Genomic DNA, 26585 nt, shown 5'->3' on the forward strand with positions numbered 1-26585 from the left:
CCGACGCAGACATTTTAAAATATACACTTAGTCAAAAGCTTAATGCTAGCTATACCCAAACCCTCGCGTAGGGTGAGAACGCTGTGCCAAAAAATAGAACACGGACTTTCAAATTTGTCCGTTTTATATAATTTATTGAACACTTCGAGGTTCTTAGAGGGAACAATGTCGTGGCACCGGGGAAATTAACTCGTGAACGCCGTGGTAAGTTACTGTCGCAGTCGAAAGCTAAGTTAGCTTCCTTGAGCTAAGTTGGCTACGTCTACGCCAGCCTCTTTTTAGAATATAATTGTTACGTCACGTGGTGGCTTTATGAAATAAATCATTTTTTTAAAATATTTCCTTCCTATAAGATAGTTGAAGCTGTTGAAGTGGATATTGTTTTATTTGCTCAGCAACAGGCTAGCTGTTAGCTTCCCGGCGTGCTAGCTGATAAGCGAACCACAAGTCATTCATTCTGGAACAAGTCAATGTCTCAGGTTACATGCCGGCTCAATGTGGACTTAGCAGGCATTTACAAATATACACTGCAAATGATTTACTCGTACACGTCTCATGCCAGTTGCAAAACTAAACATATACCGGTATTATTTTTTTACCCTTGCAACTCAAGATCATGATCAGATTTCTAATTGTCCTTATAGTCACGATTGATAAAAACGAAGTGTACGTTGTTTACAACGAGATTCGACGTGGTTCTCAATTTCCAACACGTAATAAAAGATAAGACCGAGTATAAGGATGGATGGTCATTGTTTTCATGGTTTTTATCAATAGGTAAGTGCATCATTGTGCAGAAATAAGAATTAATAACACAATATGACGGATCTATTGACACTAACAAAGATGTTATATAACGAAATTGTGAATATGCTTGATTGCAATTAAGATTTTCTAGAAGGGTTGTTCAAACCTCACATTGTGTTTGCTGTTAAACGTCATATTGAAATATAATATTGTGAATGTGCTTGATTGCTGTTGAGATTGTCAAGATTGTTTTCTGTTATTAGTGTCAATAAATTTGTTCAAACCAAAAAAATATGACCATACATATTATTACATAGAAATAGACAAGATTTGTTAACATTGTGTGCTTGTATGTACAGCATCTGCCTTAGGGCAGCGATTTAAAGAGGTGGTGAAGGTGTGGCGCATTCTTTATAATTTTAGGTCACAGATATCTAAGTATGTGAACAATAGTTAAATACATGAAAATGGCTGATGACTAAATTGATTATCTTTAATCTCAAATGTACATTACTCATTTCAACATTGAATATCTCTTTAGTTTGACGAGTATATTATCTTGATCAACAAATTACCATAAGCATTTTCATTTTCTGACAGTGATTATCACACATGACACAATCTCTTGCTTTGCAGGTGAGTGCCTATTAAGGCACCTGGTCCACATTTGTTGGACCAGAGGGCATTTTCCCGAAATAGCATGAAGATGGCTGATTCGGAGAAGGTAGAAGAATTTGTTGAGGCGGAATGTTCACTTGGGCGCCTTGATGAAGCACAGTCAACCACCACCTCTCTCCAGGATGAACATCTTAAGACTGAGACTACCACCAGTACAAGCTCCCCACCTAGAGAAAAGGAGGATGACAGCCCATTGCACACAGAGGGTGAGCAGAGTCTCCTCTCCATGCCCTGTTTGATGAAAGAGCTCCGCAGAGACTCGCCAGAGTCTCAACAGGCCTCGACCGGGAGCGAGAAACCAGCTTCTCACCAAGTCTACGAGAGCGACTCTTCCAACCCGTGCTTGCTTTCCCCGTCTTCTAGCGGCCATTTGGCGGACTCGGACACGCTCTCCTCAGGGGCGGAAGGTAACGGAGAGGAGACAGAAACCAAAATGGAGGCCGACCCTGGCAAGGAAGCCGATCGGAAACCCAGCGGGAGAAAATCCAGGAGGTCGCGTTCAGAAAGCGAAGCGCCGCCCAATGCCATGGCGGCAAAAAAGAACCGCTGCCAGCCTGTGGGAGCGGCCGGGACGGACAAGCAGATCAACGGCAAGCAGGGCAAGGCTAAAGGCCAACGAAGCCAGAAACACAAGGAACGCATTCGCTTGCTTCGGCAGAAGCGCGAGGCGGCTGCACGCAAAAAGTACAATTTGCTGCAGGACAGCAGTACCAGTGACAGCGAGCTTACATGCGACTCCAGCACTAGCTCCTCTGACGATGACGAAGACGACACTTCAGGGGGGAGCAAGACAATCAAGACAGATATTCCAGGTAAATCAGCTTCATCACTGGTAACTTCTTTCTCAGGGGTGGGCAAACCTTGTGCTCAACAACCACAATTTATCTTTAACATCCTGGAAGTGAAATGATAACTGAACTAATTCGACAAATTGCTGATGATAGTGCTGCGAGCATAGAGCGGGAAGGTTTAACAGTTTATAATACTTTTGTATAATTGTTGGAGATTTCTCTTTCTGTATGTAATCAAAATATTTAATGCTGATGTTTGTGAAGGCCAAGGACAGCAGCCAAAAAATCTTCAAAAACAGTGCGCCGTGGTAGGTAAAATGTCCATATGCAGACAGTACAATTGTAAACGGCATTAGGCCATGTAGACGTCCATAGCTAATACTTTATCAAATCTGGATGATTCAGTCTAGTGTGTTTTATTGTCTATCATGGTTTACATAAACCTGTTTCTGACCACCATATAACCAGTACACTTATTTAACAAATTACTGAGAAACATGTTTAATATTATAATTTGATTGCAACAAATGCAACATTACAGGATTATCCATATTGTAAATGCTTGCTTGCCCAGGTTAAAAAGTGGCCATATTTCCCCCAACCCTGTCTTATCTAAATATATAGCAAGGATGTGGTGTGCATGGTGCGAACATTTCTCATATCTTAGACCTGTCACAACATTCATAAAAAACGTCCCTCCTATTCAAACAGTGCATTGGCTTTTTAATGTCATTATTCACCTGTTGTTTTTCCTCACTCACACCATGACATCTGGTCTCCTCGCTATGTGGTTATATCACAGATTCTCCATTCATTTTGTCCTGTCTATATGTTCCGTCTGGCCAAAGAGTAGGCTGTGCAATTGCATGCTGTTTCTACGCCTCGTGTCTTTATTTCTTGGAAGCAACACTTGTCACACACGCAGTAAGCGAGTCGTTTGCTGCTGTAAATAGACGCTAGTTGTGGGACCTTACTGTTTGGGTCTTGGCACACTGGTTGAAAAGTGTTAATAGCACAATTTCAAAAGTTACTCAATTAATGACAAGTAGTGTCATCCAAATGTAGCCTGTGTCATGTATTTTCCTTGTTTTTCTTATTTTACTTTATGCACGTTGTACTCCTTCAAGGTTTCTGAACGTAGCTTTAGAGGTTTAGCCTATTTAGTCTATTGCAAGAGGTTTTGGTTGAAGTACTTTAACGGTAATGAATAATAAGTAATGAATTGTTTTCATACAATAAGCACTGCTTTATTAACGTAACAGAAGTGAAGCTTAAACACCGAGGCTGCACAGACGATGCTTGCATTTTTAAAACTTTTTTGCATTTTTTGGTGTGTTTTTTTTCCCTTTAGAGTAAGATTATTTTGCTTTCCCTTTCAATGACCATAGGCATTGATTTGCTGCTTGTTGTTTTGGAGGTATTGTCAAATATCTGGACACCATATGGCTCAGAATTTATATCTGGCTTGCATTGCATTCTTTCACGATAACAAATAATTAATGGTCAAATGAAGCCAGTGCCTGACAGTCTTTAATCTTCAGTGTACAGGTGTGTGAATATTTCGTAGCTAGTGTAAAGCTTTTGTTGGTGATTTGACATTGGATTTTAATAGATAAGCTATTGGCTTGTTGTCTTTACCAGTTATCCCCTTTGAGACGAGACATTTGGGACATTCTCTTCCACTTATTTATTGCAAAATGTGCATATGCATCATGTTAATCACATTAATTTTACAGCCTTTATTTGTTAGTTTTGAGTATGTATTCTTCATACCAGATATGGATAAATTGATACACTGATGTGTTTTTGAAAATATTCTCCCAGGCATTAGTGTCGCACTGAATTAATCTTAACCGTTGGACTGTGTTGTGTCCAAAATGTGTTGTGCGTTTTCTCTTTGGTGGAGGTTTTTACTTGCATGGAATAGATTATTAATACACAGCTGTTGGTGTGAGTTGATGTTAAGGGGATTTTTTTAAATAAGTTAAAAGTTGGTCCGTGAATGATTTTCAAATGCAGCATTTTGTTATTTTTCCTACTTTTGGTTATTATTTTACCCCAACCATTTTTTTTGCCTTCTAACTTTTATTTTCAGTCTGAATTTCTAAGTCTTGGCGGAACGTTTGCATCCAAGTCTCACAGGTTAACACACTTGCCACAAAACGGGCCTTCAAAGCCATCCATTTGGGATTTGTACGAAGGGAAGATGTCAACCATTTCAATATTTTCAACATCTTCAAACAGACTGCATGATGTAGTCCATCAGCATGAAAGAGTTCCGAACTGCACGTAAAACAACGCAAAATAAGTGTCATTCTCTTGTAGTGCGGCAAAAGTCCACTCAGGAAGCATGAATCCACTGCCACTGTCTGTTCTTAAGCCTTGGCCTCAATGTCTTTCAAGCTGGCTTCAGACGTACAACGGAGAGATCCAGAGTGGGCGCCCACATTCACGGGCTGCTGGACAGCGGTACCTGGGACAGGAACGGCATCAGCAGCGTGCTGGAGGAGGCCATGACACGCTTCGCCGTCATGCAGCGACAGACGGAAGAACGCTTCCGCGTCTGGATGGAAAAGCTGGCGCACCTCGACTCGGACGACTCGTCCAAACGCTCGAGCGACGCCCCCGAGGGCGGACCTCAGCAAGCACCTCAGGGTGCAAGGCCCTCGCCCACCAGCTCTTTCTTGCCCTCGTCCGAGTCTGCCGAAACCATGGCTGCCTACATGTTGGCGCGAGTGAGCGACGCCGCCGCCGGTCCCGTCGATAACAACAACATACTACCTGATGCCGCCGCATCGAATGGAAACCTTGCCGCTCCGGATTCTGGTCTCTTGAACGTTTAGGCAAACCATCACCAAGGACAGTAAACTTAGATGAGCGTGGGATTACCTGCCACGTTTTGAATCACTGTGAGACTTGGGGAATTTTTGCAAACCTGCATGAATGTCGTGCTTCCCGCTTTAAACTGCTGAGGATGGGTTGCGGTGGTTTCCTTGGTAACATTCAGGTTTATTTAAAAAAAAAAAATTCGGACTACCGTCTTTTCCGCACTGTAAGGCGCAATGGATTATAAGGCGCAAATGTTCTTCCTACATCAGCCATACCGGTCTTTTAAGGTGCCTGAAAACGAGACTAGGTATAAGTTTCCGTGTGTATGGGTACATGTTACTGCAATGCATTAATATGCGCTGCTGACCAAAACTGTCAAATTGTATACAATGGGGATCAAAACCAAATAGTGTCTGTAAGAGCACCAACACTTTACCACTTTTGGTATGGAAGACATACAAAAAGGCATTGAAGTTTACCCCATCATCACACAAATTTTGCTCACGGTGCCACAACACTGATTTGCATAGTGCATTTTCTCCACTTCTTCACCCGTGCGTCATTAACCTCTTGGTTTAATATGTCTACGTACGTAAAAATACCTCTTATGGTAATTTTTTTGAAATACTTTGTTTTTTCCATTCTCATAATGGTCATTAATGTATATTAGAACGCACGATGAAAATTGGTGTTCTTGGTACCGTGAGTGTGATAATCAGATGAGTTCTAATGTCTTGTCATATGTTACAAGCATCACTGTTTTTCTAACAGTAGTGTCTGTGCTCTCACCTTACCGCCACTTCTCAGGTTTAAATCCCGTTGCATGCAATGTTCTGCAATATAGGTCAGTGATGTTTATTGATTTAACCAATCATTGCACAGTTACTCATATACAGCAAAAGCTTGTATGGTAACTCGTACCTAAAATTACTGTATGCATTTCTAATCGTATCTGCACTTACATGCTTCTGGCCAAATTGGGGTTTTTGCGTGCGCCTTGAAGTCCGGAAAATACAGTACCCGAAAAAGTGTTTCCCTCCAGTCTCTCGCTCGACAGCCTATTAGAACTTAAAACTGATGCCACATTCCGATGCCATTTGGCAAGGGAGTGTGAGTGGCAGCAAAATAGCATGGTGCCTTGCCACGCAGCAGTCACGCTGGTCTTCTTCTCAAGTAACGTTTACACTCTGCATTGGCCTCTAATGACAGCCTTGACACAAGCAGCAAAGCTTTACTAATCTCTCTGCACTGATTTACATACGCAGGATGTTTTTCCCTCTCGGACTTTGTGTATTTAGGGTTCCGTTTACAGTTTTGATCGTTTTGGGGTCAAAGTTACTACTGCTACAGCCTTTAAAACTTAGTTAAGAGAAAATGTCTCCTTTTACTTTGACTCAAATGAGTGCATTACATCTACATTAAATTAATTAGAACAACAAAGGGTAAATATGTAGAGTACAACATTGTTGTACTACTAGAATAAACTCACGACGAATGTCATAGTGTTGTAAAATATTTACGTTGGAGTTTAGGGTTCAGTAAAATTTGTCTCGAGCATAATCCCTAAACATTTAGAAAACGTAGCAGTTAGTACAACATTTATTTTTCTTCTGCTACCGATACTATTTGAATATTGTGACTTTATTTTTGATCTACTTTACTGTATTTTTGCCCTTGAGGTTAAATACTCCATTTTTATGTAATTATTATCTTTGTTTGTTTGCGGCATAGCGTAATGCGAGCAGCAGCAGGACAAAAAAATTAAATGTTTACCATTTCCGTAACATTTGTTTGTCAGTAATTTTGACTTGGCATTAACGGTATAAAACAGCACCTCGACCCGCCTTTAAAGTACCGTATTTTCTGGATTATAAGTCTCTTCGGAGTATAGGTTGCACCAACCAAATATGCATATTTAAGAAGGAAAAAACATCTAAGACACATCTGGAGTATAAGTCTAATTTTTTTGGGGGGGGGGGGGGGGGGGTGTTATTTGATGAAAAACCAAAAACATGCATCTTGAAAGACAATTTGAAATAAAAGAATTAACACATACCTGTATATCTTAGACAAGCTCAAATACGATACGTCAGTAACAACGTAACATGGTGAGTTTTTAAGATAACTAGCATAAAGAAAAGATGCTTATCAATCTATCGGCGTCACTCCAAATTACTTAACCCAGTGACACCTAAATCCTTTGTCACTTTTACCGTTAAACAACTTCTCCGAGCCACTTCTTCCCACAACAGGACAAAGTTGAAATTATCAACACAGGCCTGGCGCGCCCACTTGCGGTTTAGTGTGAAAATAAAATGTGAATTTATAAATTACTGGTAATAAAAACTTAGTGATGTAATATTGTGTTGATTTTTTTATAGTATACGTCACACCCATCAGCCAAACTATGTAAGAACAGCCACTTTTAGTCCGGAAAATGCGGAAATTATATTTATACCTCCCATGCCAACATATTTGTACTTATTCTGGGCGATAGAAAAGTTGACTGAGTCATGTGTTTTTGCATGCAAGTTATGTTAGAGCATAGAAGATGAACTGCAAAGTTGCCACCAGCAAGCATGTCAGGGTGCCAGCTTAATATGTGTTGACTACCACATAATCGTTGCACTTTTGGTCTTTAAAAAACATGTTTTTTTTTTTTTCTAACACTCGTGTGTTTACGAAAGGATATTGTGTTGGCTAAATAGTACCAACCCCCTTTCTTGGCCTTTTTCTGTGGGATGGGACAAGTTTATCCTTGTTTGCCATAACTTGTCATTTGAGGCTACAATCTGACTTTTCAGCCTAGCAGGGTGTTTATTCAGTTGTGTCCGTTCTTGTTTGGTTTGGATTCAATTCATATTTATTATAATCCACTTGCTGTTTTGTTTTTCATCTAAAAAATATTCTTTAGGTGTTTTGTTTCTCCCGTGGTCCGGTGTAGTTTTTTTTCATGTGAGTCGCAGTTATTTCGACGGAAATAAATGCAGAAAAACTTAAAATCGACTTTCAGATGTGTGTTTGTATTCCACATAAACACTGTTAAAGCCTCTATGAAACCTACACAATTGTGTTCAGCAGCCTCTTAGAGAAAGGTACAAGAGTATGCCCATGTAAAAATACTAATTATGACAAGATGATTATGTGAACCGAAATAATTTAAGAACAGACTGTTTTCCATGATGTGATCCAGTAACATGATTGGTTTGCATTGTAAAAATAGCCCATTTAAAATCCCATTTGTGATATCCCTTTAAACAGAAAACGTACCGCTCGCTCTCTCATCATAACTTGTTCTCTCTCGCTCTCTCATACCAACTCTCGCTCTCATTATCTCTAGCTCTCTTTTCTCCCTCTCCTATTTTGTCTCTTCTTTCTTTTGCTCTCTTTCTTGCTTCATCTCTTGCTCTCGCTCTCATTTTCTCTGGGTCGCACTCTTTTTTTCTTCTTTTGCTCTCTATCTCTTGCTTTCTCATTATCTTTTCCTTTATCTCCCTTTTCATCTCTCTCTCACCTCTCCCACTCTGTCTCTATCCATCTCCCCATTTATCTCTCTCTTGCTATATCTCACTCTCTCATCTGTCACTCTGTCTCTCTCCCCATCTATCTCTCGCTATATCTCACTTAATCTCTCATCCCTCTGATTTTATCTCACTGTTGCTCCCAAAAAATTGTTTTTTTTTGGGTGGGGAAATAAATGTATGGAGAAACACTTGCATTGCGATAACCTTTTAAAGATCTTTGTAGAAAAAAATTACTAAATTCTGACTTGTATAGTTTTAACCTGATAAATATCTGATTCAAGGTAAAGGAAATTTGTTCAACGAAGTTAAGTCGATCATAAACGATTAATTGATGATAAAAAGTTGCCCAGTTAATATGGTCATTCATTAAATTCAATATATACACGACTGTCTCAGGAAAACAAAATTGTGATAAAGTTCTTTATTATTCTTTACGCAATAAAAATGTCATACGTTCTTGATTGATTGTACATTAAGTGATCTATTGCAAATCTTATTGTTTTGAAATTGTTTATGGCAAAAACTCATGAAAAAATATACAAGGAGGCCATAACCTTGCAACTATATGTTTATGTGTGTGGCCCTCAATTGAAAGGTTTTTACACCCCTACGATAGCCAAATGTAATTCATTTTTGGGTGGTGCAAGGTTGGAGTCAATCTTTTCCTTTAAAAGCCATGTTTTGAGTAATGAAGTGTTCTTTGTGTCCTCCGCAGACGGGCCTCCGGTAGTGGGTCACTATGATATTTCAGACACTGATTCTAACCAGGAGAGTATGAAAGTGGAGAAAATCCGGCCCAGCGTGATAAAGCGCGAGATAGAAACTGTCAGAAGCCAGGATACAGTAGCTCACTCCAGGTGTATAAGGGCACTGAGCTCCGTGGCAGGTCAGTTACAAACTCTTTCCTCCTTTTCCTCCACTTCAGTAGAAATTGGACCTGTAAGCTTCCTTTGGTTCTGTCTTGGCAAGATGCCTCACTCTGTTGCCACTCTGGTCCTTCTTCTCTTCACACGAGTGCTGTTGGTTACAGGGTCTTATAGGAGCTTTAAATCTTTGAATCTGCTTGAAATTTAGTGTTGTGTTTTCAAAGATTTAAAAGCGCTTGGATTTTGGGTGAAGTCCTTGTAAATGCTTGAAATGGTTGCCTTGTTTCTTAAAAGGTCTACTTGAAAATGACGCAGACACTGCTTACTGGTGGCTTCGCTTTGCCATTGCATTTCTTCCCTCATGATTAACAGCATCTGACATTAGCTTGGATGGCATTGTCCTTTGAAGCGACATCACCTTCTTCGGGTTGCGCCCACAAGGACAGGTGCATGCTACACTTAAACAGGGCACTATGAAATGTGTATTAGAGGAAGGATTACATATCAATTATGGACATTTATAATGGGCCATGCAAATAATGAAGGTACTGTTTCCCAGTGGTCATTAATAATTGGAAGAATGGTACCAAAGAAAGGTTGTCTTGAAAGTCCTTAAAACCCTAAAGTGTAATATTTGACCTCTAAATGGCACTGTGTTTGTTGTCCGGTACAAGAGAGGGCCAGTGATACACAGTACAGCGTGGAGGCAGGACACAAAACATACAAGGGACCCAATAGTTAATTAGAGCAGTGGTCAGCAACCTTTTCTGTACCACAACCGGTTCAACGACTGATATTTATGGTTTGTACAAGGGCCTGAATTCCTTGAAAATGCTTAAATTTTTAACAGATTGAAAAGTACTTGAATTTTGAATGAAGTGCTTTTAAATGCTTGAACTTGTTGCCAATCATGACTGAATATCACGTTGCTAGCAAGAGAAAAAAATTGCAGAATATTATGTTTTGTCCAGGGTCTCACTCTCTTCCATCCATCCATTATCTGCGCTGCCTATCCTCAGTAGGGTCGCGTGGGCACTTTCTTTCAGCCCTCGCCTCGTCATTGTGTGTTAAGCTGGACCCGATTCCCTTCATCCACGGTGTCACAAAATGGTGATTTGTGTTTATTCTGTGTTCATTTTTGTCTCAGGCCACGGAGAGACGTCGCAGACTAAGGACGGGCGCCAACTCAAGGGCCAGATCAGCATCACGACTTCGGACAGCGAGGTGGAGATTGTGGGCGTGCAGGAGAATGCTCGGTAACCACACCGAAGTTGATTTTTTTTCTCACGTAAAGTTTTCTTTCTGTAACAACAGAAATCAAGGTCACTGTTTTCATCACATATTTTTCTAATTTGTGTAAAACGGTAAGTAGTGTGGAGAAGTGTTCGTGATAGGAATGAGTGGAGAGGTGTTGTAAAAGGATAGTGGGATGTTTGGACGCGTTCTAAGGGATGGGAAGGGCACGCGTATGATGCGGCAGGGGTAAACCAGTGAAATCTGTCGGGCCCTGCTGTTGTCAGTCACCCTTCTTGAGGGATATGACCATAGTAGAAAGATAGTGTGGAGAGGAAACGGCAATTTGGTTAATGTAGAATACAGTATAATCAAAAGCAAAGAAAATAAGTCTAGTGTTGCTTAATATAGGTAGCAGTGCCGCAATACGCGCCAAAACGATTGAAAACCTTTGCGATCATACATGAAAGTATTAGCAATGTACGATGATGCTATCGTCTGCTACCAGTGACCGAGACTATCCGGATTAGAGCCGTAATAGGCGAGACGAGATCAGTGTGACAAAAAGACGATTTAGAAAAAGGGCACAGAAGTTGTAAGGAAATTTTAATGATCAAAAACATATAGAATACAGGGAAAATGTACAAGTTGACAGGTATTCAAATGACACCTGGCGTTGTCGTTTTATGTCGTTGAAAAGGTTTGCGCTGCGCTTCCTGGTAGCTTCTGGCTTTAGCTGCTAGTTGGGGGGGGGTAACAAGATTTTGGCCCTGACTTCTGATGCAGCACAGGGGGAGAGTATGTTAAGTGTGCCTGACGGTCACAAACCAGGCATAAACTCGAAGAGCTGCGGAAGTTGGTGTGAGAAAGATGGTGCGCTAACTACTAATACAGTGCTGCCTCAGGACGGAACAATGAATTCTGGTGTTAACCAAAAGATCCTGACTGAGAACGCCTGGCCATCAGTCGGTGCCCTCAATTCAAGCGCTCTTGGATCAAGCAGCAGGACAATGATACAAAACACATGAGAAAGTCCACCTTTCAATGGCCCAAAAACAAAACAGAATGAAGGTTCTGGAGTGGCCAAGCCAAAGTCTGGATTTAATACTATTAAGATGGTGTGTTGTGACCAAATGCTGCATTCCAGAAAAGTGGGAAGTAGGGGTTCTCCAACTTCCAATAAAGAAAATATCACTAAAATCACACTCGAGGTGGGAGGTCTGAGTCACAAAGTCAGAGAAAAAATATGTACCCCGACTTAGAGTGGCGTCAACCTGACGTCACCCGATAAAAAGGCGATGCCCATGGACTAACTCGCGGTGAATGGTAGGACATAATTTACACGATTCTAAAAAATGTATCTGTGTTCTGTGACCTCAGCCGCCGTTTTTCCTCCATAATTTGAGCGCTTGCACGAAGGCAGGTTTACTTTTTGCGATCGGCCATCTTTGCTTTTGACTTTCGCTTGGAACACTTTGAAGGTCGGATCTGGTACCACACGAGTGAGGGAAATCCAAATTCCAACTTTTCTGAATGAAGCATTAAACGTGCAGTTTGTGCTAGAAACCCCCTCAATATGACTGATTTTAAACAATTTTGCAAAGAAAGCCCCAAATTCCCCCAGTGCATTGTGAAAGACTTGTTACCAATTATTGTAAATGTTTGATTTCTGTTATCGCTACCAAAAGTGGCCGAACCAGCTATTTGATATAGGGAGCAATTAATTTTTCACATTGGTTTTAATTATTTTGTGCCTTTAATCAATGGAATCAACATTTTCAAAACTGCATTTGGTCTTTCCTTTGCTTGTGTCTGTGTAAGGCTGTTGCGAATATGTTTCATATTCACGAATATTTTTCACATTTGCAATTACATAATCATAGTGTGCATGCTGTCTGGTACTGTGCATCAGTCTTCGTCTCTTGCTGTTAATAGCATTCACTTAAAATGTGTTAAAATCTTAAAACTTGAAGCGAAACTGCTCTTCCTCTGAATTCTCGTTAAGTATTTTTCCCCACCTTTTTTGCACTTTCCACTTCACTGAAAAGGTTGAGGCAAAAACCTTATGACCTGTTACCTCAACTGTGCATTGTTCCTCAAAAGATTGTAACCCAACAGGCTGAAATCCTGCACTTATGAAAATTATATTAAAAAAAAAACGGAACAGAGTGTTAAGTTAATAATGATTTCTTGATGATTTATTGACTTGATTCCTTGACCATTATATTCATCCATCCAGCCATTATCTTCCGCTTATGCGGGGTCAGGTCGTGGGGGCAGCGACCTCCCTATCCCCAGCCACTTCTTGCAGCTCATCCGACAGGATCCCAAGGCGTTCCCAGGCCAGCCTGGAGACTGTCTCTCCAGCCTTTCCTGGGTCATCCCCGGGGCCTCCTGCCAGTGGGACATGCCCGTAACACATCCCAAGGGCCAGTAGGCATCTATCAGATGCCCGAGCCACCTCAACTGGCTCCTCACAATGCGAAGGAGCAGTGGCTCTACAGAGAGTCCCTCCCGACTGAGCTTCTCACCTTATCTCTAAGGGAGAGCCCAGCCATTCTGCTGAGGAAACTCATTTCAGGCACTCGTATCTGGGATCGTGTTGACCATTACATTGCGCTTATTTATTAGGGTGTACAGCAGGGGTCTCCAAACTTTTTCAAACCCAGTGTTACATTTTGTTACCAAATAGTGCAAAGGGCTACCAATTTGATATGCATTTCTAAAATAACTCAGGTTAATACTATGTTATATGTTACTAGTTGGTTCGTTGGATCCCTTAACCACAAGGGTCCTAATGGTGTGTCTCGGGCAAGTACAGCCTGGTGGCGCCCACGCCTCTCCATATGTTTCCACCCTAATTTTTTCTCTGTGTGATAGATGCGGGCACCCTTGCGGCGGCGTGATCAAGAGCTTATCCTCGTGGAAGGACGACCACTCGGCGGAGCGCTCGGCCAGTAGTCTACCGCCCCAAGTGTGGACATGCGTCTCCCCCCAGTCCAATTGGGTTTCCCCCCCAGAGGTGGTAGATCTCACACTGGATGAGGAGGGCAGCGGACATAAACATTTCAAGTAACCCCAAGAGAGAATACTCTCTTACACTGTAAACACCCCTACTCTTTCCCCGTGGTCACTTTTTGCCTTCCTAGAGTTTGTTTTGCTTTTACCCGTTTTAAACATTTGCATATGGAAGCTTTTGTGTTGACATGACTTTATTATTATTATTATTAATTTAGATGTGGTTACACAGCACTTGAGTGGTAGGAGTAAACCTAAATCACCTTTCCTTGAAAGCAATACGCTCCCTCAAACTGTCGACAAAGTGTTTTGTCATTGTTAGAATATACACACACACACACGTGGCACGTTTATTTGTGAATAATGCACACTCGTGTATAATGCCCAACCTTTTTTGATTAGAAATCACGTCTAAAATTTAGTTTTACTTTTTCTTTGCTCATACTTTACAGTTGGATGCAACTGGAATCGAATCCGGGTCACGGCGGTGAGAGCACTGAAATCTAACCACTGGACTACCGGTGGTATGGATGACATATGAAAAGGCAGATTTGATCTCATTATCACAGTGTTTTTCATTCACAGCACAGTACTTGTCGTACTGTGCTGTGGGAAATCATCCAATTTGTGTGCCTGTGCGGTTTAGCGAAAGCGATCTTTCATCTGGATTCACTTTTTCCGGAGATGCAACAGCACTGACTGGTGGTGTCCTGCGGGATTTTTTTTTTTCTATGAAATAAATGATCCTTTGTTTAAAAAGTTGAAAAACACTGAATTATTTCACCATTTTTAGTCACAGTACCAGAGATGACTGTTGATTTCGTTTCACGTTACAATGACAATCAATTCTAAGAATTGGAAGTGAGTCATTGTAACATGTGAAAAGCACAATAGAATTAACATTTGTCTCCGGTACCGTAACTAAAAGTAGCGTTATGAGATAAAGGACCATGCCTTTTCATGCGTCATCTATATCATTAGTAGCCTCGTGGTTAATTGGGCCTTCTCACAGCTGTGACCCGGGTTCAAATCCCGTTTTATCCAATGTATTGTGACAATACGGTAAAGCCTTTGAGATCTGTTTAGGTGGAAAAGAAAAATGTTTAATATACATGAATAAATACTTATATATACACAAACACACATTTTATTTTTCTCTGCTACTTCAGATTGGAGACTTGGTCAGCTTCAATATTTGTTTTTTTTTAAATTTTATCTTATTCAGTCTTTATATTTTTAGGTTTAAATTAATAGATGCACTTTAGTGATTGCAGATTGAGAATGGAAACATTGAATTTCATTTGGATTACAGTAAGCATCCGATAGCGATAGATTTTTCAACAGATGAAAGTCTCACAACTGGAATCGTGTTCGACTTTGGATTTTGCAGGTTGTCTTGCTGCTCTGCTTTCGATAAAATGATCCCATACATTTTTTAAATGTTACCATAAAAAAGACTGGAGTGTCTTGTACAAATGCACCTGTTCGGCTTTACACAAAAAGGGGAGAACAAAAGGAAATTATAGCGACCCCTCGCTACTTCGTGTTTCGGTTATTGCTGTTTACGCCTTTGCTGGGGGGGGGAATAATTAAATAAATAAATAAAATAAAATAAGTTTTAAAAAAAACAGTGAATACTTCCGCACAGGCAGTTAAAATTCAAGCCAATTGTCCATTGAACTAAAAAAACAAAAAAACGAATGCTTCCTGCACCACAGAGGAACATTTCAAACAGCTGAATTTCATGCCAATCGACCGGCACCTCATGATTTGAAATCTCCGATGCATATTGGCCAATTCACATCATAGCTTCTTTCATACTGTACTTTAACCAGACACATGCTCTGCGTTCTCTCTGCATCTCACTTAGTTTTTTTGTCCTGCGCCCTTCATCATTCCACACGTTCTCTTTCTTGCTCTCTCTCTGCAAGCTCCAATCAAGGTGCGCTAAAAAACATTGACTAAATAGAAATACTGTTCTCCTTAAATATCAAACTGTTTTCCATTGTGTCCTCGCTCTATGGCAGTTAATCTCTATTGCTGTCTCTCGTGTTCTCTTTCTCTCGCTCTCTCTCTTATACATCTCCATCTATCTTTATCGCTCTCTTGCTTTTTTCTTTATGGGGCGGCAGTAGCTCAGGAGGTAGAGCGATCGTCTTACGATTAAGGGATCCCAGTTCTAATCCTGGCTTGTCCGTGTTACATGTCGAAGTGTCCTTGGGCAAGACACTGAACCCCCAATTACCCCCAATAAGCAGGTTAGCGCCTTACATGGCTGCACAGATCACGGCCGCTATTGGGAAATGTGAAGCACACTGTAAAGCGCTTTGGGAAGTCTTCATTGACTTGAAAAGCGCTATATAAATGCATATCATTTCATTTTTCATTTAATTTCATCTCCATCTGTTACGAGGGAGGGCTAATCCTTTTTATCCGGCACGAATCTTTAAAAAGTAAATCAAAGTGTGTGCATTAGGACAACCTGCAAATGTATTTTAACTTTACTTTCTTAATAACTGAAGTTGCATCAAAAACATGGCGGACAGTTGATGGTTTAACCTCTGCTGGTCCTTAAACTTGTTAGGCTAAATCCACTGATTTTCTTTTGGAAACCCTTTTTAAACATGTTTAAAGCATTTACTGGATTTATTTCCCTCCTACATTTGTAACATGAATATATCTATATATTTTTGTCAGGACAATTTATTTTTATTATACCGCAGTGCATCTGAATGCCGATATCACACAAATATTGGAACATTTGTGCGTGTGTGTGTTTTAATAAAACTTTGAGGGCATTTTTCAATCATGAGGGGAAAAAAACTGCATTCTCAAGAAAACATCATCCATATCCAATCCTGTCAATATTTTAAATTGAAAAAGTATTATATATTTGTGTATATATTTTGTGGCTTCCGCCACAGCTTCCTTTAACTTATGTCTGTAGAACGAAAGAAAAAGCTATTTTAAAATCAATAAATAGAATGTTATTTAATGATTGGTTTTGTATGCTCCTTTTATGACCAATTTTTTTCAGTTTTTTGACCAGTAGTTTGAAGAAAATGATTTTGATTAGAAGTGGCAGGCATTTTGTGGAGAAAGCGCTAGAAAAAAATGGCCCTTGTGGTCATTTCAACTTCACACATTACATTGTGGAACTTTTATCTGTGTTTTTTACCTCTAACCTCCGTAAAGTGTAGCAATAATACAGACAAAAAACATGCAGAAAGAGGCCATTTTTTCCAGTGTGGGCTGAGGTGCAAGAGCTTTGACACCACCTAGTGTCGTTCTGTGTACTCAACACTTTTTTAATATCAAATGTGGCCTGCCTTCTGTTTAATCTAAACTTCTTTATACATCCCTAGTTGTGTGTGTTTCTGACTTCTTGGCTCCGAAACGACTGAATCAATTTTCCTGAAGATTTTCACAGTTATACTTTCGGCCTCAGCGACTGTTTTTATTGTGTTAAAAGTAAGATTGGGTCGAAAAACATTCAGCCTGACCCGACCTGAGTCGCAGGCGTATGAACCCGAGCCTGTCCGAACCCAACAGATTGACTTGATTTGATAAACGTGCCCGAAATTAAAGCCGCAAATAGTGAAAGGTTTGGCCAACAAGCAGAAAGTTTGCAAAGCTTGTAAGCAATTGGTAAGAAGTGGAAATGATGTCTTACGTGAAGGATTTGGGAGGAGGAAGCTGCGCGTCTTTTACCAAAACACCAAGGAGGACATTTTTTTTAAAATTAGGGATTTTGAGTTAAACTGATGTTTGGTAAGCATTTTCTTTATCTAAATAATTATTTGAGTAAAAATATGTGCATGCTGTATAGATCCTCCACCAGGGGAAAGAACATTTTTCCCAAAAAAACTGGCGAGATCTGTGTATTAATTGTTATTGCAACATCCATTGCATCCTGGTCATCCTGGAAGGGGGATTACCTCATGTGTGGTCCCTTCTCAAGGTTTCTTCATTTTCCTCATGTTGAGGTTTTGAGTTTTTCCTTGCCCTCATGTAGGTTTTAGATCAGGGGATTGTGTAATAATAGTCTGTAGTTTACAATAATCGGTGGCCTATGTGGCCCTTTAAGACTCCTCGTGATTAGGGGTTTTCCAAATAAACATGACTTGAGAGAGAAGCCCAACTTAACGATTGACATTTTAAACCTGAACAGTTCGAGCACAGGCCCAAGATCTTACCTCTATTTTGTGTGAAGGCACTCCCAATAAATACCAACAGAATCAATAAACTTCTACTTTGACGTGGTCTGTTATCATCGGGTCTCTAACGCCCTGTCGCGGCCAAATTGACTACAGCAGCTCCCTTCCACCGACCACCCCGAGCAGCCCAATCCAATCTTTGATCGACCCGGCAACGGCGGGCCATTTTGCTTGTAATACATAAAGAACCCTTTGTTTTCTCTAAGTAGTCTAGACGCCTTGCCCCGGCAGCGGACAATACGGTCTTTCTCACAAAAGTAGCCCGCAGGGGTTATAGTTCGTCTGGTGACACCTGCCGCTACATAGAGTTGTGTTATACAAGGAGGACAATAAAGGAATGGAGTTTTGCACCCCACATTTTAGTACTCGGGGCGCAAGTTCAGCTGTATGCTAATACGACGGCGCGGGCAAGGTTGTTAGTTCCAGCATATAAAATTGTTTTGACAATTTGAGGCTTGAAAAGAAGCATAAAACTCCTGCGTTGTATTGAAACCTGTTCCTGGTGCAGAAAGTCAAACAGCTTTACCATACACAGGGTTGGGTAGGGTTACTTTAACTTGATTACTTTCAATTACTTTTGGATGACTCCAATACCAAATATGCTAATAAAAGACAAAAGAAAGTAAATATGAATAAAATGATGACTCACAACACGTGGTAAGCTTTCTCTCCTGGCTTTGATCTCCAGCAAAACGAACATAAAATGCGACAGAAACAAAATGAAAATCAATCCAAACAGCTTGCCAACATCATTTTTGCCGTTCCATGTATTCCGTTACTCCCCAAGCCTGCACAAAATGTCATTTTATTCATATTTAGTTTCTTTTGTCTTTTATTAGCATATTTGGTATTGAAGTAATCCAAAAGTAATCCAGTTAAAGTAACCCTACCCAACCCTGACCATACATCAGTAAAATGTTTTGTAGATTTTAAATACGTATTACTGGGAAAACTACAGCCCGTGGGCCACATCCGGCTAGTCAGGGTTTTTAATCCGGCCCGCCGAATGAAAATGGCGAAAGTATCATGACAATATATATAATGGTAAAGTCTCACTGATTGTATGGGGTGCTTCTGATCTCAAAGAGCTGCATCTGATTCAGGAGGGTAAGAACTCTAGATGATACACAGGTTTTCGAATACTTATCCGCAGCTATATCACACAAATAAGTCATTAAAAAAATCATCCTTTGTGATTTCTGGATATTTCTTTTTAGTTTATCTCCTTCACAGTGGACATGCACCTACGATGAGAATATCAGACCCCTCCATGATTTCTAAGTGGGAGAAATAGCAAAATAGCAGGCCGTTCAAATACTTCTTTTCTTCACTGTAATTAAAGTACTGATAAACAATGGCTACTTTTTCCCGTTGCCCTTTTGAAAAACATGATAGTTTTGTAGTAGTTCTATCAAACCTAGTACTTAAAAACCAAAGCCTACTATATTATATTTGCTTGAATTCTGAAAAGAACCAAACACTACAGAAATGCTACAAAAATACTAGTTCAGTAATACTAAAATACAATAATACTACTACAGAAATACTAATACAAAAAAACAATAGTGCAATAGGGCTGTACTTGCCCAAGACACACCACAGGAAGTGGTGCCCCTATGACTAGTGCTTAAGGGATACAAAGTGTTTCCGTAGTGATTAGTACATTCGCCTAGCACGCGAGACTGGGTGGAAACATTCATTGGCCTGGAGAGGGATGGGCGCCACCAGGCTGTACTTGCCCACGACACACCACAGGATATGGTGCTCTACGACCCGTGTGGTTTAGGGATCCAAAGTGTTTCCGTAGTGGTTAGTACATTCGCCTAGCACACGAGACTGGGTGGAAACATTAGTTGGCCTGGAGAAGGATGGCCGCCACCAGTCTGTACTTGCCTAAAACACACCACAGGACATGGTGTCCCTACGACCCGCGTGGTTAAGGGATCCTAAGTTTTTCCGTAGCATTCACCTAGATCGCGAAACTGGGTGGAAACACATGTTGGCCTAGAGAGGGACGGGCGCCACCAAGCTATACTTGCCCAAGACACACCACAGAATATGGTGTCCCTATGACCCTAGTGGTTAAGGGAACTTCAGTGTTTCCGTAGTGGTTAATACATTCGCCTAGCACGCGCGACAGGGTGGAAACATTTGTTGACCTGAAAAGAGATGGGCGCCACCCGGCTGTACTTGCCCAAGACACACCACAGAATATGGTGTCCCTATGACCCTAGTGGTTTAAGGATCCAAAGTGTTTCCGTAGTGGTTAGAACATTGGCCTAGCACGCGAGACCGTGTGGAAACATATGTTGGCCTTGAGAGGGATGGGCGCCATCAGGCTGTACTTGCCCAAGACACACCACAGGACATGGTGCCCCTATGATTCGTGTGGTTAGTACATTCGCCTAGCACGGGAGACCGGGTGGAAACATGTTGGCCTAGAGAGAGAAGGGCACCACCAAGCTATACTTGCCCAAGACACACCATATGGTGTCCCTACGACCCGTGTGGTTAAGGGATCCCAAGTGTTTTCGCAGTGATTAATACATCCGCCTAGCACGCGAGACTGGGTGGAAACATTCGTTAGCCTTGAGAGGGATGGGTGCCATCAGGCTGTACTTGCCCAAGACACACCACAGGACATGGTGCCCCATGACCCGTGTGGTTAGTACATTCGCTTAGCACGGGAGACCGGGTAAAAACATATGTTACCCTAGAGAGAGATGGGTGCCACCGGACTGTACTTGCTCAAGACACACCACAGGAAGTTGTGCCCCATACCCTGGTGGTTAAGGGATACACCAACCCATCCCACTTTTTTACTTAAGTAACCATCTGGAAGACTACTTTTTTTACTTAAATCCTATCATTCAGCAGTAACTGTACTATTACCAGAGTGAACATTTTAACTACCCACCTCTGATTATCATTTTTGACTGGACCTTTTGCATTTTCATCAAAATGATCAAAATAATTTAAAGTCTCAAGCGCCCGAAACGTCTTTATTTCGAAATGGGAGACGTGTCACCGTATGGGACAGAGTTTAATGAAACAACCCCCCCTCTTGCTCTCCTGAGCCCATCTGTTTTTTTGAGCCCCCAGGCTCACAACTCAGGACAGAGACTCTACAGCCATTCCGCTTTCTAGTGTTCACAGTTGGATATTTGAGAAAAACTAACAATTCCACACACCCTTGCCATTTACCAGAAATTGCAGCACCTACTTCAATAGTGTCCAACTGGATTACTTTCAATGAATTTTGGATGACTCCAATACCAAATATGCTAATAAAAGACAAAAGAAAGTAAATACGAATAAAATGATGACTCACAACACGTGGTAAGCTTTCTCTCCTGGCTTTGATCTCTTTGATCTCCGGCAAAACAAACATCAAATGCGACAGAAACAAAATGAAGATCAATCCAAACAGCTTGCCAACATAATTTTTTCCGTTACTCCCCAAGCCTGCACAAAATTGAGTCATTTGATCCATACCAGCTCAGTAGCCTAGATGGTAAGGCGCCTGCTTTGAGACTGGGAGGTCGGTGGTTCGCGCCCCGGCCGAGTCATTCCTAAGACTTAAAAAGTGGTCGGCGGCGCCCTCTGTTGGCTGCGGCTGCATCGGCTCGCTACAACGGGTCAGGTGCAATCGACATTTCGTTCTGTGTACATTGTTACACAGAATGACAATACAAGGAAATTATTATTATTATTATATATAGTTTCCTGTGTCTTTTATTAGCATATTTGGTATTGGAGTAATCCAAAAGTAATTGAAAGTAATCCAGTTAAAGTAACCCTATCCAACCCTGCTTACTATTGTACGATCAATCAAACTATTTCTCCACATAAATGAAATATTTCTGATTCTTTCGAAGCTCTGTGGATGAAAATATTTACACCCAAACACAGGATGATGACAACAAATTAAAAAAAAAAAAAGTTTGCCTAAAAGCATGTTTGCATCATTTGACAATCCTTGTTGTGATTTGTTAATTTTGCCCCATAGTTGTCCTTAAAAGTACATTTGTAATATGATTCCTTTTTTTTTAATACTTTTTATTTCTCACACACAATTTAACAGAGGGTTGGGTCACCCATCATACAGCAACACGAACCAAAAAATATATACAATTGACATTCCCATAAATAAAAATGTTTTTTAAAAAAAAATGTTAATAAAATAAATAAAATAAAAGGTGAGGTGTTTAGACATCAAGTAAAAATTGTGTGATAAGCTTTCACCTTTTCTCGAATTTATCTAGTTTGAATTGAAGTGGAGGCCGTTAGCCTCTGACTATTTGATTGACACCACTCCCGGCCAATTGCTATTATTATTATTATCAGCCAGTAGTGACCAATTCAAATGAAGTTTGACACATAAATTCCCAACATAAATGTATGCATATTTACAATGTGTCTTCAAATCAGAGCGTAACACAACTTGGGATCCATTTTTCCTCGCAATTATCACGCGCAAGTGTGCACAATTCGTGATCGATTTCTGGAAAAGGAAGTCAAACATTTACAAGTCTTTCACAATGTCTAAAAAATGGCCAAAGTCAAATACACGTCACAGATTTCTTCTTCCAAGAGAGAACATCATTGAGAAGCACTAACTTACCGTCACTGCGGGCACTACAAAGTGTTCTGATTGGTCACCCGCACGCCCAAACTCAGCATGAGACCGCGCGTTTGATTGGTCAATGTGTTTTATTTTGGGGAGGGGTTTTGCGTGGGTTCACGTGCGCCTCACGTTCAAGCTGAGGGAGGGGGGCGCGACGGAGGGCTGGGGGGGATCACTTCCATGGACCATCTGTCTGCTTCGGCTCAACAAAGAAGGAGGACGCAGGATGGTGTTGGTTCATGTCGGATATTTGGTTCTTCCCGTCTTCGGCTCCGTTCGGAGTAGAGGTAAGAGGACATTTGTGGGTATTGAATCCCGTTCTCGTCGAAATATTGGCGAAATGAAGGGAGGGGGGGACGCACGGAAAAGGGGGTTCAATAATGACACCTGCTAGCGAACAAGCATCGCTGACGTTAGCCGCGTTGCTAGTTAGCGTCACGTCATTTCCTCACACAGCGTATTACACTCATTTTCTAGACATTTTTCAGATAATTAACCTTTTTAGTCGTTTTAGTATCTAGAAAGCGACGTTATTCAAAGAGGCGAATGGCGTCAATATTCATAAGCAGCCGCGTCACTCATGGCGAGTGACGTGCGTCCATTGGCGTCATTGAAATCTGAAGAGGAGGAGAACATTTTTTAAAAATTATTTAAGCATTAAGTGGACAGTACAGTGGAACCTTGGTTCTCGATCATAATCCGTTCCAGAACCCTGTTCGAAAAGCGATTTGTTCGAACACAGAAATCATTTTTCCCATTACAAATAATGTAAATCGTTTTAATCCGTTCCAACACCCTGAATGTTTACCTTTAAGCCACAAATAACATAAATGTAACACAGGCTAATCGTACGTTCGCGTTCGCGTAATCTTTCGTACGGAACATGAACGTGTAAAAATAAAAAAAAGGATAAAGAAAAGAATTATGAATAGGATTTTTTACCTTTGTGGTGGTCAGCAGAAGGCGCAGATGGACGGTGAGAGGGATGGAGGAGGAAGGAAAATGATTGTTTGGAAGGAGAGTCCCCTTCCATAAAAACTTCAGGGAGCTCTTCTGTCTGAGAGGTGCTCACACGTTCAAATCTCTTTGCTACGGATGACTGGCTACAGGATGTTCTTTTCTCTTAAAATATCTATCCAATGACACTTGCTTCTGCCTTCTTTTGAGCACTTTTCGGAAGTGGTTCATGACAGTGTCATTAAAGTCATGATGACTCTGGTGACTGCAGCTTCATCGGTGTGGTGAAATTCTGTAACTCGGCCCATTTGCTACACATTTGTTTAATCTCGGACGTCCCCTAGTGTAGTGGAAGTGCAATTGCACCTGAGAAAATTAAGTAAGTAATTATTTAGAGTAAAAAAATGTGATGTGAAACATCCACCCCGGCGTTCGAACTGCGATTTTTGACCGGACAGCGATGCAAGAATTTCTGGAAATTTTTGGTCGGACTACGCTTTGTTCGAACTGAGAGGCGTTCGAAAACCGAGGTTCCACTGTAATTGTATTTTTATGGGAAAATTTCGAGTGAAGACTAAAATGGCTGGAAGATTTGGATTGGTGTGTATTAGATCCCCGGACAGGGCCGTTGCCAGACATGAGTCTCAGAGGGGCATATCAAACGCAAGTGGGGGCAACAAGTATTATTACCCCCTTTTTTTTTAATATTTCCCGTGTATTTATGGAAAGTGTTTCACAATAAGCGTTTTTTAAAATGAACCGATTATTCTTGTATTTTGTTATTTGTTGTTGTTGCATGGAACATTTTGGAGACATTTTTTGTGTCGTGCTGGGATTCCAGTTTAAAGTTGCGTATTATGGAAAAGTTTAAATGGGTTAAAAGTTTACGGCAGAGTGAAAATATTAAATGTTATCTGAGTTTAGTAGAATAATCGATTAAATTTTTTTTTAATTTTATTTTGTGAGTCTCAAAGGGCTGCACAGATCAAAGACCATAGCAAACTAATATTACAGACTAATGATACATTGTTAGTAGTAATATACTCATCAAAGGGACCTGCTTTTTTCTTCAATTTGTTTCTTTTTTTCCTTATTTTATTTCTATTCTTTTGTTTCTTTTTTATTTTTTTTTCCTGCTTGCTTTCTTCTCATCTCTCTTTTTCCTTTCATTCTTTTTTTTCCAAGATTTTTTAATTTCTTTTGTCTTGCTATCTTAATTCTTTTTTCTCCTCTTCATTTTTCCTTTTGTTTTATTTATTTTTTTTAAAAAAATTCCTGGGTTTTTTGTTTTTCTTGCAGTTTTCTCTTTATTTATTTTGCCATTTTGAGTCAAAAATGGAAATGTGGAAGGTATTATGTTTAAATAATTTGATATTGGATTGGACTTCATCAGGGTGTGCAAAGAGTAGAAATTGTATTAGCCAATGAAAAAACAAATAGGATGCGGAATCAAGGATATGGTGGGACGTAAAAACTCAATAATGGGTAAATTATATGAAATATTCATTTTGGAAATATTAAGTATCATCACCAAAGTGGATTAAAAGAGCAAAATTGTTTGAACTGGAAATGAGAAGGATGCGACTGAGGAGTTGTAAAAATTCTCAGTGTATGTGAATGGGAATTAGGGTTTTGAAACCTGGGTAATCCGTAAATCAGGGCATTAAGAAAAATGCAATCGAAGAAGACGTGAATATGCTGAGTAGATTCGAATTGGAACAGAGTGAATCGGGTTTAAAATGTGAGTCATAAGAGCGATTAAAACGTATACAAATTAGTAAAAAAAAAGGAATAACGATGTGTGAACCCTTGACATTCAACCAAGTTCATACGGGTGCTTAAAATCCTTGAAAATGCTTGAATTTTAATGTTGTGTTTTCAAGGTTTGAAAAGTATTTAATTTTGGGTGAAGTGCTTGTAGATGCTAGAAATCGTTGCCATGTGTCTCAGCAGTCTGACCAAACTATAAAACAAGCCAGCTTTAAAATGAGGCAAACACGCCTGCTCCAAAGGCTTCTCTTTGCCATCCATTTTCTTCTTACCTCGTGATTAACAGCAGCGGGGATTAGTTTGTATTTGGCGTTGCCATGTGAAGCTTCATTGCCCCTTTTGGGTTCTGCCCAAGAGGTGCAAGATTCAGGGAGGCTTCCTTTTTGTAAAACGATGGCTAGAAAACGGAAAATACAGACAATGAGATCCAACTCTTCACGCTCCGGTTATATAAAAGGTAATTCATGGAGATGACTAGCTTAACTCATTTTTTTTTGCTACATGCTACACCTAAAGAGGGCACTGTGAAATGATGCAATGTGTATTAGTGCAAGGATTACATATTAATGTGAAAAATTAAGATGGCGATCCCCATTGATAGATTGTTATGGGAAGAGCTGAAAATGTAAAATACATAATAATTTTTACCCAACACATTTGTCTCAAACCAATATAACTGTGATTAACTTAAAAACAGTGTCTGAAATAACGTCTGCCCGGACGCCCCGGGCGTGCATCTTTTACGTCGGGCGTACAACTTACAAAACGTCTCCACCTGGGCGGCCAACAATTTTTTTAAGGAAAAGAAAAAAAATCTTTCTTTTTTTTTTTTTTTTTTCCCGAATCAAACGTTTGCTTTTTTCCGATTTCGAAATCTTCGTTCGGTTTGGAAATTTCTGAATTTCGGTTGGTTTAACAATTTGCATACTCGGCAGCCAATCAGAAGCCTGCATCAAATAACTTTGTGCTTCCGGACATTCCCGAGCGTTATAAGGTCGTGCATTTGCATATCATTTTCCAAAGTAGACGCGCAGAGAACACAAGAAAAATGGATAAGGGGTTAGGAATCAAGCCAAAACCTCAGCCCCAGAAGAAAGATTCAAAAGAAGCTAACAAAATTAATGACGCTACAAAATGTAAACATACATTAAAAGCATCGTGGAAAGAGGAGTTCACCTGGCTTGTAGCAGACAACGCAACGCAAAAATTGCATAAATGAAGATGAGTAAATACAGGTACATACTGATGGCAGATGGAAAACAGCGATGTCATATACATGCATTATAATAAATTTATTGTAAAGTGTTGTTCTGTTATATATTCTGATT

General features: G+C 40.4%; 2 protein-coding genes and 1 long non-coding RNA gene across 7 annotated transcripts in view; 2 read left to right on the top strand and 1 right to left on the bottom strand.

Moving 5' to 3' along the window:
* ark2n (arkadia (rnf111) N-terminal like PKA signaling regulator 2n) lies at window positions 1-15284 on the top strand. 5 transcript variants are annotated; one of them, XM_088355358.1, is made up of 6 exons: window positions 1-204; window positions 1384-1471; window positions 1547-2237; window positions 9285-9455; window positions 10583-10691; window positions 13549-15284. In XM_088355358.1, exons 2-6 carry the CDS (start codon window positions 1448-1450, stop codon window positions 13742-13744), a joined length of 1191 nt encoding a protein of 396 aa, XP_088211484.1. In that variant the 5' UTR covers window positions 1-204; window positions 1384-1447; the 3' UTR covers window positions 13745-15284. The 5 variants fall into 5 exon arrangements, with proteins under 5 accessions (XP_088211484.1, XP_088211481.1, XP_088211485.1 ...); XM_088355355.1 differs by having other exon boundaries at window positions 1384-2237; XM_088355356.1 differs by lacking the exon at window positions 1-204 and adding an exon at window positions 755-777 and having other exon boundaries at window positions 1384-2237.
* Window positions 8976-22993, bottom strand: LOC148350043 (uncharacterized). The gene is made up of 2 exons (XR_015852995.1): window positions 22528-22993; window positions 8976-10737 (listed from the first exon to the last, which is right to left on the bottom strand). It is a non-coding gene; the product is annotated as an uncharacterized LOC148350043 (long non-coding RNA).
* Window positions 22686-26585, top strand: part of ark2ca (arkadia (RNF111) C-terminal like ring finger ubiquitin ligase 2Ca) — a 24250-nt gene continuing 20350 nt past the window's right edge. Inside the window, exon 1 of the mRNA XM_088355360.1 lies at window positions 22686-22817. Coding sequence (XP_088211486.1) covers window positions 22757-22817 — 61 coding nt within the window. The 5' untranslated portion in view covers window positions 22686-22756. The remainder of the gene's footprint in view (window positions 22818-26585) is intronic.

Source organism: Urocampus carinirostris, chromosome 16, assembly GCF_059441175.1.
Source record: "Urocampus carinirostris isolate Australia breed hairy pipefish chromosome 16, RoL_Ucar_1.0, whole genome shotgun sequence".
Taxonomy (NCBI): Eukaryota; Metazoa; Chordata; class Actinopteri; order Syngnathiformes; family Syngnathidae; genus Urocampus; species Urocampus carinirostris.